This window comes from Vigna unguiculata, unplaced genomic scaffold (genome assembly GCF_004118075.2).
Source record: "Vigna unguiculata cultivar IT97K-499-35 unplaced genomic scaffold, ASM411807v1 contig_47, whole genome shotgun sequence".
In the NCBI taxonomy this organism is placed as follows: domain Eukaryota; kingdom Viridiplantae; phylum Streptophyta; class Magnoliopsida; order Fabales; family Fabaceae; genus Vigna; species Vigna unguiculata.
The window spans coordinates 14,827-26,899 of record NW_021011182.1 but is presented as its reverse complement, the minus strand read 5'-3'; the positions used below and the strand labels follow the sequence as shown (position 1 = coordinate 26,899).

Sequence of the window (12,073 nt, the reverse complement as noted above, 5' to 3'; positions counted from 1 at the left end):
TTGTAATATTGACGGGATGATTTCTTATGAATTTGTGGTGACTGCATTTGTGTTGAGAAGTATTTTACTGTTGGACTTAGCATCCTTATCCTAATACCTTCATAATTCATGCAGTTCACGAATCTGTAATAGAATAAATAGTAGGAGCTGTGACTACCAAGTAATTTACTCATTTTCTGTTGTTGTAAGCCTTACACCATTGTCAGTGATAGGAAATCATACCAATTCATGAATCATCAGAGAATTGAAATCCATATTTATGCTATCAGTTGGTATATGTAGTTTTGAATGAAAAAGAAAATACTGATTTTAATTCTCCCAAATAGAACTAGTTCAAAACTATTATTTATTCATTCATAATGAAGTACCTTGTACTTAATCTAATTTAGTCATTGATAATGCAGTACCTTTTATAAAGAAGATACAAAATCTCAATTGTTAGTGTTGTATAAGTATACCGTTGTAATGTTTGTGGGCTTTCACTTTAGATTATAAGTTTTTGATCCCATGAATTTACTTGAATGAATTCAGTAGTATGGATATTATTGATAATTAAAAGTATTATGTAACATTTTTTCGTGCTTACTTATCTATTTTAGTCTTAGTTATTAGAATTGATTAATAGTTGAATTAGTTATATGGCAGGGAAAAGGGAAGTGAAATCTTCTTCGCATTCATGGAATAAGGGTAAGAAGACGAAGATGGAGAAGGATGCCCAGGTCAATTTTCACCCCTTAGGACCATTTAAATGAAATTATGTTTACTAATTGTTTAACTAAATTGTACTGTCATGTATTATAGGTGAGGATCCTGCATCGTTGTGATACGAAATACATTGTTGAAGTAAACAATGTACTCAAAGCAACCCACCGTAAGCGGATTGAAGGAACACCATTTAGATGGTGTTTGTCTCTGGACAAGGTGTTGGAAATAAATTGCCCTTTGATTAGGGAAGTTTTGAATCGGTGGGTTGTAGATGGGGAATTCATTCGTGTTGGCCCACACTTAGTTCGCTTATCAATATATGATGTTTGTATATGCTTAGGTCTTACTATGGTTGGTAAATCTGTTCCATTTGATAGTGAAGTTAGTGGGTTAGTAGGTTCACTTTTCGAGAACAAACCTATTTCGGTCCGAGATATAAGTAAGAAGATTAAGAACTATGTTAGTAGTGATGATGATGATGATGTACAAAGTGTTTGTAGGTTGTACTTGTTACTTTGTTTCTCTGTCTTTTATTTTCCTAGGACTTCTAGGACCGTGAACAATATGCCTTTCAAAATCTTAGACAATCTGGACAACCTTAGTGACTTTAATTGGGCCGATTCTGTTCATACCTTTTTGATTGGTGGTATGAATCGTGGACGTAAGGTTCTACTAGAAAACCAAAATTCAAGTAGCCTTAACATAGCCGGTTGTGTTGCAGTTATACAGGTAATTAATAATTTCAATAGTGGTGTTGTAATTTTGTTATGAATTTTGATATATTAATTGATTATTCATTTATATAGATTTGGGCTGCCCGTCGACTTGGGTTAGAAGATGTACAAACTGAAAATCAATTCCCAAGAATTTTGCACTGGCCATTGGTTAAGATTAGGACAGTTAACATTAAGTCCCTTTTTGAAAAGACTAAGGTATACAAAATTGAGATTTTTTAACTTAGTGTTATGTAATTCTATTTTTTTTTTGTTTAAATTTTTTGAAAATATAGTAATTTTTGTGTAGGTTGTTTTTGATTGGTCTCTAAGTGATGAAGACAATAACAACCCAATTGTTCAAACTGCACTTAGTGTTTTGCATGAAGGCACTGCAAAAGACGACGACAACGAATTTCGTGGTCGTTCTAAAGCTGAAGTGGAATTGGAAGAGAAAATACAAAAGCATGAAATGCTAATTAAGGAGATGAAGGCAGAATTGAAAAAGATGCGTTCTGAATACCTTGGAAGGACTGCAGCTGACACTTGTGATAGTGAAGCAAATGTGTTAAATGAAGATCATTGTCCTCCATTTGAGCAGAAGAAGTCTGGACCTCAGGATTGTGTTGCTGAAGCTAATGTTTTGAATTCAATTCATGGTTCTCCACAACAGCAGGAAGAGTGTAACAAAGCTGAGGTTTCCCCTTCACCGCAAAAAGAGTGTGACCAATCAAGGATTGATATGGGTAAATTGTACAAGGATGTGACCGCTCATGGTAGTTGTAGGTATGGAATTCAGTTACTTTATACAAATATAGTTAAATTGAATAGAATGTATTCTGAGTTGTTTAAATTCACTTGTTAGCATTGTTTACGCTGAAGTGAAAGGGCAATTATTAAGAAGCAATGAGTGCCATGGCTTTTGTCCTCGGGGTTGGATTGATAACATGGTATTCTCTGCCACTTAAATTTTTTACAGATTTATGTAATTTTTGAAATCAATGGAATATAATGATGATTAATTGTGTATGTGCAGTCTGTTTTGTTTGCTGCAAGTTACTTCATGTACAAAGAGAAAAGTGAGACTGAGAGAGTAAATAGAGTTATTTTCAGCCCTTTGTATACAGTAAGTATATGTTTTTAATATTTGTGATTTACATAGTTGAAATAATTTAAATATTTTTTTGTGCTGCAGAATGCGGGTGATCATCGACTGTAACAAGAGAAAGATTAATAGACGTGTCTGGCGTGTGGACGACTATAGGCATTACCTTCCGCCTGATTTGTGTTCTATTCAAGAAATTTTAAGAGCTGATCTGGTTAGTATCCAATGTCATGTGATAAAGTAATGAATTTAAAAAATTGAATTTATTTTTTAATTAATGGTTGTTCCATTTAGTTATTTGCACCAGTGGTTTATGATGGACACTGGTGGTGTTATGCTATCCAATTTCACAGCAAGAAGTTTATTATATTGGATTCTCTTCCCCACAATTGTCGTCGCAAAAAACAAATAGATATCATGTTGTAAGTATGTTATAACATTTGGATAATTGTAAGTTTGTTTGGTCACTTAATTTGCACAATTGAATTGTAACATATTTGTCTTTTTAGATGCAGAATGTGGAGAACCTTTTTTGGCTTCTAATGAATGACAAGAACCAAATGAAACCAACATTTGAACTAGTCATTGACGACCTTCCTCATCAACCAAATTTGTATGGACGTCGATGTTCTATATTGGCAACGACATTGTAAAAATTTGTGTATATTTGATTACATTTAATTTTTGGTGATTCCAGGCATAACTGTGGCATTTTGGTCTTAAAGTATATTCAGATGTGGGATGGACTTAAAAGATTTGATGGAAAGAACATGCCTTCATACTCTTGTGTAAGTACGAAAACCTAGTGGTTGCCTTCAAATTTCATTTCCTTAAATTAAGGTATTTAAATAGGAATTTTCTGATTATTTTGTTAATTACAGGAGGAGCTGCAACATTTGAGACAATATTACATTTGTGAATGGTTGCTTGACCCAGAAAATTTGCATAGAGAGACTGTTCTTCAAAGATTTCAACCATACCTTAGGAATTAGTACTATGAATATTTTGTGCAGTGGTCCTTTGAATATTTTGTAGATTGATTATGCTTTTAAATATTGACATCAAAATTTATAAATGTATTTGACAACAATTATTAATGTAATTTTGTGGCCATGTGAAATGGAAGTGCAACTTTCTATGTCAATATTGGGTTGTTTGATAAATAATATAGTGTGTCCAGAATTGAAAACAATGTTCGTTTCATTTACAATGATTAAAATGACAAGATGTTCATTTAATAAGGTAGTTTGCACTCTTGTTCTGAATTGAATGATTTATTTCATGTGCAATGATTAAACTGACATGACCTTTAACTTACTTAAGTGATGGAGTAAAAATTAATTTGTTGTTTTGTTTAAAAGAAAGTTCTCACCAAAGAGATAAATAATTTAGTTAACCAAATAAATGAAACCAACTATACACTGAATTCGACGTGCTCATTTTAAGTAAATTGAAGTTATATCATTTTGAATCAGATATGCAATGTCATAAATCAACTCCTTCATAGGAAGTGCTGTTAATTCAATATGCTTTTAAAATTGGGTATTTAAAACCTGAACTGAAATCATTAGAATAAAAATTTGTCTGTTGTGCAAGCCAGATGAATAAAAATCCCCATATATCCACTCGAAAACTACCATTCCTTCCACATGCATTTTAAATGCAATAAAATACATCCATCAAAATAATTGTAGGGTAAACGTTTTTAATAACATTTGTCAGCATTGGCGAAATGTGATGAGTCTTGACAAAATAAGTGGTGACCCATGACAATATTTTTGTACAAGGATACACTGCAGTAAAGGTCACCCACATTGAAATTGAAAGCAAAATAATTATGTCCATAACTAAACATGTCATTCACAAACACATAATCCAAAATCAAAAGGTGTTTGGTTATGCCATGTTGATTAGGTCAACCAATCCAAAAGTAGATTTTCTTTGCAAACTAGTTCCTGCACGTAACATAAAACTTACTGTCATAATAGGTAGAAGTGATGAAGTGTATTTTTAATTAAAGATCTCAGATCTGAATCTCACCTAAAAATGTGTTGACTTTCATGACAAAGTTGTGTGCTTTCTACTGATGTCAACGAGGATACAAAGCCTGTGCACTGCAAATCACAAACATGGCAATTGCATAATTTAAAATAATTAATGACTTTGTATAACTCAGCAAACCTACTTATTACAATAAAACTTACCATGTTGTTTATATCTCTTCCATGCATTTCTGCACCAGTAGATTGTTTAGTAGAAGTCCCAAGGTCACCGTGATGGACTGAGATTCCATCTCTGCATGCTTTGTTCCTTGCAGCCTTACATATTTTTTTTTTGCCAATCTTTTCAACGGTTGATTGCATCCTTAATCCTCGTGGTCGACCCTTTCTTTTCACATGGGCTGGGCTTAGTATGTTGTTGTGTTCAACCGCAGTATTAGGTGTAGAAGACATGTCTTTTTGAGCCCCTAATGAAGTTGCTCCCGCATCTCTTATGGATGCATTTTTTGACAACGACTCCAGTTGGTCAACAAGGAAGTCTGTTCCACTTTGACTTTCACATGTAACCTCAGCAATGTCATAAAATTTCTTACACAAAAAGTCATACCTCTTAACATTTGGTTCGTCTTTCTTAGTGTTGTATGATGCTCGTATCAAAGTATGCCTTCTACGTATCCGTTTGCTCCACCGACCAAGAATATACTTTTGTGAAACACATCTAACATCTTCTTGTGCAAGGACCATTAGGCTGTGTCGACAAAGAATACCTCTAAACTCAAATAGTCGACAAGAGCATTCAATGTCTTTTGTTGAAGGATCAAATAAAACTTCATGCATCTTGTCTGCACTTTCGCCTTTCCATATCAAAGCTTCTTTGACAAAATATTTTGTCCTAATCCCATCAAATGCAACATTTTTCACGTTATAGTTCATTTTGCACCGAAATTTGTTTTGCACTTCCCTAAATTTTGCATGAGTGTATTCCTCCTGAAATTGCCTCTCGATAAATGATTGAGATCCACAAGGAATGGTAGTATTAAGAGAACTGAAGTCCGCCTCGTACTCCTTCTCTGCCTTGGAACGAAGGGCGTTGTCATATTGAACCACAAATTGTTGGAGTGTGGTTGTAGAGTTAATGAACCCATCAAAGAAGACGTTCATCCCCTCACTTCTTTGTGTTATCGACATGCCAGCCCAAAAATCACATTTCAAATAACATGGCACCCATCGATGCCTTTCTTCAAATAGGGTGTGCAACCATTCATTTAGTTGTAGGTCATACAGTTCAATGAAATTATTCCATCCACTCTCAAAATCCTCTGCAGTAGATGATTCATACACCAATTACTTCATGGTATGCTTGATTTCCTTGTAGTTTGTATAACCAATCAATTTTTCGAGAAGTTTCTTCATTATGTGCCAAAGGCACCAACGATGTCGTGTGTTGGGGAAGACCATTTGGATTGCATTTTGCATAGCCTTGCACTGATCAGTGATAATGCCTTCAGGGGATTTATTTCCCATGCATCGCAACCAACATCGAAATAGCCACACAAATGTACTACTGTCTTCTGCAGATAGAAGTCCACAACCTAGTAAGATTGAATGACCATGGTGATTAACCCCAACAAATGGTGCAAATGGCATGTCGTACTAATTGGTTAAGTACGTTGTATCAAATGATACAACATCCCCAAACTCCATAAAGGCAGGCCTACTACTAGCATCAGCCCAAAATACGTTGCTAATGCGATTATCTGGATCCATATCAATTTCAAAAAAGAAATCTTTGTTCAATTCCCTCATAGCTGAAAAGTGGTTTAATAAAGCTTGTCCGTCACCTTCCTTCCCTAATGCACGTCTTTGCTTACCAATGTAGTTTCTAGCGTCTCGTTCCACAAATTGTAAATTATTAATGCGAACACCGGCTTGGTCATTTAGGTCAAGGGTCCTTTTGACTTGCATATTCAGCTTTCTATTCCCACGAATAAGCCTGGATTTTGTTGGACTAACGTCATGGTTATGTTCATCTACCACACTACTAATCATCCACATATCTTGCTTTCGAACTGCTGTCATGCGTGCTGGACATTGCTTTCTTTGTGTTGGAAGAGTCTTCATTTCAGGTGGAATGGAAGACACACACTTCCCCTCACGGGAGCAAACTAACTTTAAGTAACACATTTGGTTGTCAACGTCCTTTTTAGATGTTCTTATTCTAATTCCAAAACCTGATTTAATTGCGTACTCTCTGTAATAATTCTTCACTTCATTAGCACTTTCGAAAATCATCCCAACATATGGACACAGAACTTCATCAAAGTGCTTTGAATGATGGTAGTCATCACTGTAGTGCTCTTGAGTCACACTTCCTGTACCCCCTCTATGTGTAATAAAGTTAGGTCCTCCAAACCCATAACATTGTTTTGTTCATCGTCCTCCATCTGTTATTCAAAAAATCGAATATCATGATGAAAGCCCATGTATGTAAGTTATCATATAACACATGACCATACAAGTTGCTTAAAAGTTAATATATTCAAAGGATTCCTTCCTTTTCAACATAAAAATTTGATCTTTATAACGATGAGCATTAATAGTTTTTTCATAAGTGTGGAAAAGTTCTTTCATGAGACATCCATTGAAGAAAATTTATACAAAAACCCTCGCATCAGTGGTTTAGTGTTCATTAAATAAGGTTTCGTACGAAATGGCATGTGAAATAAATAAATCGAAACGAAACACTTACATTATTTGATGGTTTGCAGTAAACTTGTTTGAGCAGTTGGGAAGTAGTCCTTCAACATTTATTGCTCATTTCCATGTTATTATTTTGCTTCAATGAAACCCTAATTTCTAAGACGGTGGTTCAATGCAATGCAATAAAACCCATTTAATGCTGCGTAAATAATTTTAGGGTGGTGGGTGGAGGGACGCGTCTAATGCAATAAAACAGAACAACTTGAATGGTATGCATTAAGTCTGGCGTGTTCAAAAAGCAAGTGAAGGGCAAAGTTGTAATTCTGCATTATATTTGTCCATATATAACAGTAAGATGACCTGGCTAAGTATCTCTCAACTTCGTAAGTACATCTCGTATTGGGAAGGTTTACTTCACAGTTTTCTCAACCCACTTCTAAAGGGAAGTCCATCTTGTTTCAATAATGGATCCGTGGGAGGCCTTGGCGGTAGATGACGAGGTTCTCAAAGAATTTCTAGAAAGGTCGAACTCAGCCACAACTTTCATCCCTGGACCAGTTGGAAACGCCCAGGCTGTTATCCTTAACAGGCAGTTAGATGAAGCACACAATACACAAGAGTTTATGAACAAAATGGCTGCTGCGAGTCATGCACGTGATTTTTACTCAAATGCTTGGAAGTGGGCAGAGCAGTTCATCAAACACCATGGTTAGCGTCTTGTCGTACTACTAAATTAGTTCTCAAAATATATCTCCATGATATTACTTTAATGACTGATTTCATCATTTATCCTGTAGCTCTGGTTCAGAATGGAGACATTAAAAATATAACTCCATTGTCGCAAAGGAAATCATTGGAAAGAATGCCCTTTATGGCTTGTGTAGTCAAAGAATGTAAGCCAAACGGGCTTGGTGACATGCTTATCACTATGAAGGTTAGTTTGTTTTAAGCGATTGTGATGTACTCATTCTTTATGATATATCACTTATGTTGAACATGACTATATTAGGACCAATCTGATATCGCGAAAGCTAGCATCCACAATAAAGTGCTTAAGGATGATGAATTTGGTTCAGATGTTGTTGTTGGATATGTTCTGCTATTGAAAGAAGTATAAAAACAGGGCACTCATTTTTTTAAATATTATTTGTCATCATCGTAAACTACTCTTGCTAAAAGTGCATGCATATTGAATGTGTAGGTTGTCGTCTTCAAGCATCCTCGACGGATTCAATACCTAAATATCACTCTAAGGAACATTGTCAAGGCAAATAAAATAACAACACATAATTTAATTTTTTCTTCACTTGTACAGATGGTTGAATTTGATACACTTTTCTCATTTTTCTGTTTAATAGGTTTTCAAATATGACATTAGCCCTCCAACTGAAGAAGAAGTAAAGGATTCTTTGCCTGTAGTGCGACTTAACTATGTTCCGAAAAAAACTGTCGATCAAAATATGGAGACAAATGTGCAATCTGATTTAAACGTAAATCAAAACATAAATATGGATCATAATGTCGAGGCAAATATCGACACCAACAACCCACCACCTGTGTCGGCCAATGTGGACGAAATACTACAGAAGATGGTTCCTCCCTCAACTCAAAGTCCTTCTTATGAACTGGGGGAGACCTCTAAGGATGAATCATCTGCCTTGGATAATATTTCACTTAGTTAGCTCAAAACTATTTGATGTATTTTATTTCCATGCTATTTAAATTTTGATTAAGCATTGAATGTTGTTGTTTGTACTTTGAACTATCAAACAATATTTGGTTAAAGAAATGTAGTAACTGTCTATTATTGTTGTTATTATGCATACCTCTTTATTCACCTAAGCAACCTTCTCTGATAAAATCGAACTGCATATGATATTTCTGCACACTCCGACTGAATTATCTGTTGACCCCTGATGTTTTATCTGGTGACCTGCCCACAACATTTTGTACCAAACAATGAATTGGGGTCTGTTGTAGGGGCAGCAAAATTTTTCCCCACTTACGGTGACAAGAATGACCATCAAAGCATGTGTGTAAGGGATGTTGAACCTAATAAATATCGGTGCCACATGATTGGTCCACATAATTCACCACACATAAATTAGGTCTGTAAGAAATATCTGGTGACCACACAATTGATAACTTGTGACCTTCTCTGAACTTTTTGCACAACTTATTCACCCCTGCTATGTTGTAAGGATGTCCACAACTGATACCTTAAGGATGTAAGGGAATACCTCAATCACAATTAGAGTAGGTATATACACTCCTAGTACAAAAAGGTAAAAAATAATTAGCCCACAAGTGCTTCAGCACACACATCCTAACATTGACTGAATAATCTGTTGACCCCTGATGTATTATCAGGTGACTTGGCTATAACATTTTGCACAAAATTATGAAGTGAGGTCTACTGTTTGGGTTCCATTGCAAAAAATTATAAAATACAATATGCTGTATTCACTTCAATATTATTTAACAAACCAAAATATGTATCCTAAACAAAACAATTGAATATCAGTAACAAGACTTCACTAAGAATTTCAACAAAGTTGTATGAAATACAATTGTTTCACAATTACCATATGTAAATGTCAAATTAACATAATCCAAGCTGAACTCTTAATAACACAAAACAACATTCATCTAAATCAACTATTGACTGCGTTTCCTCCTGCTATACGTTACAAACGGAGTTCTTATTGCAATACTCTTGAAACACTTCCTTGGACCATCCCTGCGTCTTACATACATATTGCTTTGTTGTATTTCCTTGCCATCATGATGTACACCATCTTCTTCTTTGCCAAGTTGATCCGTCGATGTCTCAACAAAATTACCTTCATCAATATCCCCAGATTTATGTTCAGCAATCTCACTGAATTTTTCTTCACCTATGTCAGCAACACTAGATTCATCCCATTGATAATAATTATCTTCAACCTCATCATGGCCTTGCTTCTTCCTGTCACTCATATTTGCTTTCAACTCAAAAACTTCTTTTTGAATTTCATCCGACATTTGTTCTTGACGTTCAACAACTTCCATTAACTCATCTTTTCTGCCACCCTTACTTCCACGTCTAAATTCCTCAAAACCTTCTTTCACAAAGGTATTGTTGAGCTCTTCTGTAGAGGCAGCAACATCTGAAACAACCTGCAAGAAATTCAAAAAAACTCTCAACAAGTACTAATCACATAATTAAGAAAAGCTTAAGATCAATCATGTCAAACAGCCTACCATGTTTCTATGCACACTCCTTTTAATTACATAGTCCCCTACTTTCACTTCCATCCAATGCAAGATTCTAGGGAACTTGGTAGTTGGACGCCGTTCCTTTGAGTTGGACATCAGAAAATGGTCGAACGACCATAACTAGAACATTTTAAAGGAAAATTAGTCACAACTCTTCACCACTTACTTTTATCTAATGAAATGGAAAATCAACCAAATTAAAGATACGGTACCTGTAACAAGTAAGCACATCCCATAACATGGAAGTTTTTTGAACCTGGTTTGTCTCTCATCAACATTTTAGCTTCACAAATGCTTCCAACCAAATACTCATACACCACACCACCCCAATTATATTTCCCAATACTACAAACGTCATCAACAATGTTGAAGAAAATAGAAAATACTCTGCCACTACGATTGGCTAACAAAAACTCAGAAATTCTTAACAAAAGATAAAGCTTACAAAAATCATTAACTTCTAGATGTTTACTATGTTTTAATAGGTAGTCATATACCATTTCAACATCAACAACTTTTTTAGGTCCAAATAACTTCTTGCAATGACTATCTAAGCCTTCTCGGGTTAAATCAATGTTCTGCCCAACTACCCTCAAACCAAGACCAACACATACGTCTAATAAGCTAAAAACAACTTTTGTACCCATGTCAAACCCCCCCATCCTTTCAACCCACCGACTAATTAACAGACTCAACAGATTCCTAGATATCTTCACAGACTCTTTCAACTCAACCAACCATGCAAATGGTGTTGCCTCAATAAATGACTTTTGATCGTTTGTTAACTTCTTATTCAAACTACCAATAAATTTGGTTCGGCATGAATGCCTAAAACAAATCTGGATCAACACAAAAAAAAAAGTAGTTATAGCAATTTTAATCAAACACACATTCAAAACAAAATGAATTAAAAAAATATCATACCTTCCGGTCAACACTAAAATCGCTTCCTTCACTAACTTGACTCATAATTTTGACCTGAAAACACAAATGCAGCCACCACAAATTCATAAGAAATCATCCCGTCAGTATTACAATTAAATAACACACTACCAATCAAAACGTACATTCAACACAATGATTATCATGAAAATCTTAAAAAAGTAAGTAAACAGTGATATTAGAGAGACATTTTTTTATCAAATCCACAATTATTAGACATACATTTTTCGAGGCCACACCAAAACGATACAACCACAACGTCAATGATTTGGGGAAATCAAAAAAATCATACCTTGAACCAAATGGAAGAATACCCTGCAAATGGAGAACATTGTGATGTTAAAAAACCCCTTTCACTGGAAAACCCTAAACACTTACCATACACACAACAGCACAAAGAAGTTACCTTTTCGTGTTTAGGGGCGGTGGATTTTCGAAGGAGACCACCAAAACGGTGGACTGCGCATGGACGGGAGACCTCGCAGGGACGGGGTACTTCGCAGGCACGATGGTCTTCGCAAGGACGGCGGACTTCGTCATGGTGGTGGATTTTCGAAATGGACGGTGGACTTCGTGCCTGCGCTGTGGACTTCGAAGGGGTGTGGCAGTTCAGAGGTGCGATGGAGCGGTGGAGAACAAAAGTGTTGGTA

General features: G+C 35.5%; 3 protein-coding genes across 3 annotated transcripts; 2 read left to right on the top strand and 1 right to left on the bottom strand.

The window, feature by feature from the left end:
• Positions 1 to 638: 638 nt before the first annotated feature.
• LOC114172019 lies at positions 639 to 3,515 on the top strand. The gene is made up of 10 exons (XM_028056759.1): positions 639 to 719; positions 802 to 1,434; positions 1,512 to 1,637; positions 1,729 to 2,204; positions 2,284 to 2,368; positions 2,455 to 2,537; positions 2,614 to 2,737; positions 3,033 to 3,136; positions 3,221 to 3,311; positions 3,405 to 3,515. The coding sequence occupies exons 1-10, from the start codon at positions 639 to 641 to the stop codon at positions 3,513 to 3,515; spliced, it is 1,914 nt and encodes a 637-aa protein (XP_027912560.1).
• A 956-nt stretch (positions 3,516 to 4,471) lies between these two features.
• Positions 4,472 to 6,170, bottom strand: LOC114172018 (protein FAR1-RELATED SEQUENCE 5-like). Its single transcript, XM_028056758.1, has 4 exons — positions 5,957 to 6,170; positions 4,728 to 5,842; positions 4,564 to 4,637; positions 4,472 to 4,478 (listed from the first exon to the last, which is right to left on the bottom strand). The coding sequence occupies exons 1-4, from the start codon at positions 6,168 to 6,170 to the stop codon at positions 4,472 to 4,474; spliced, it is 1,410 nt and encodes a 469-aa protein (XP_027912559.1).
• A 1,517-nt stretch (positions 6,171 to 7,687) lies between these two features.
• Positions 7,688 to 8,905, top strand: LOC114172017. The gene is made up of 5 exons (XM_028056757.1): positions 7,688 to 7,931; positions 8,021 to 8,157; positions 8,233 to 8,334; positions 8,425 to 8,490; positions 8,582 to 8,905. The coding sequence occupies exons 1-5, from the start codon at positions 7,688 to 7,690 to the stop codon at positions 8,903 to 8,905; spliced, it is 873 nt and encodes a 290-aa protein (XP_027912558.1).
• Positions 8,906 to 12,073: the final 3,168 nt, after the last annotated feature.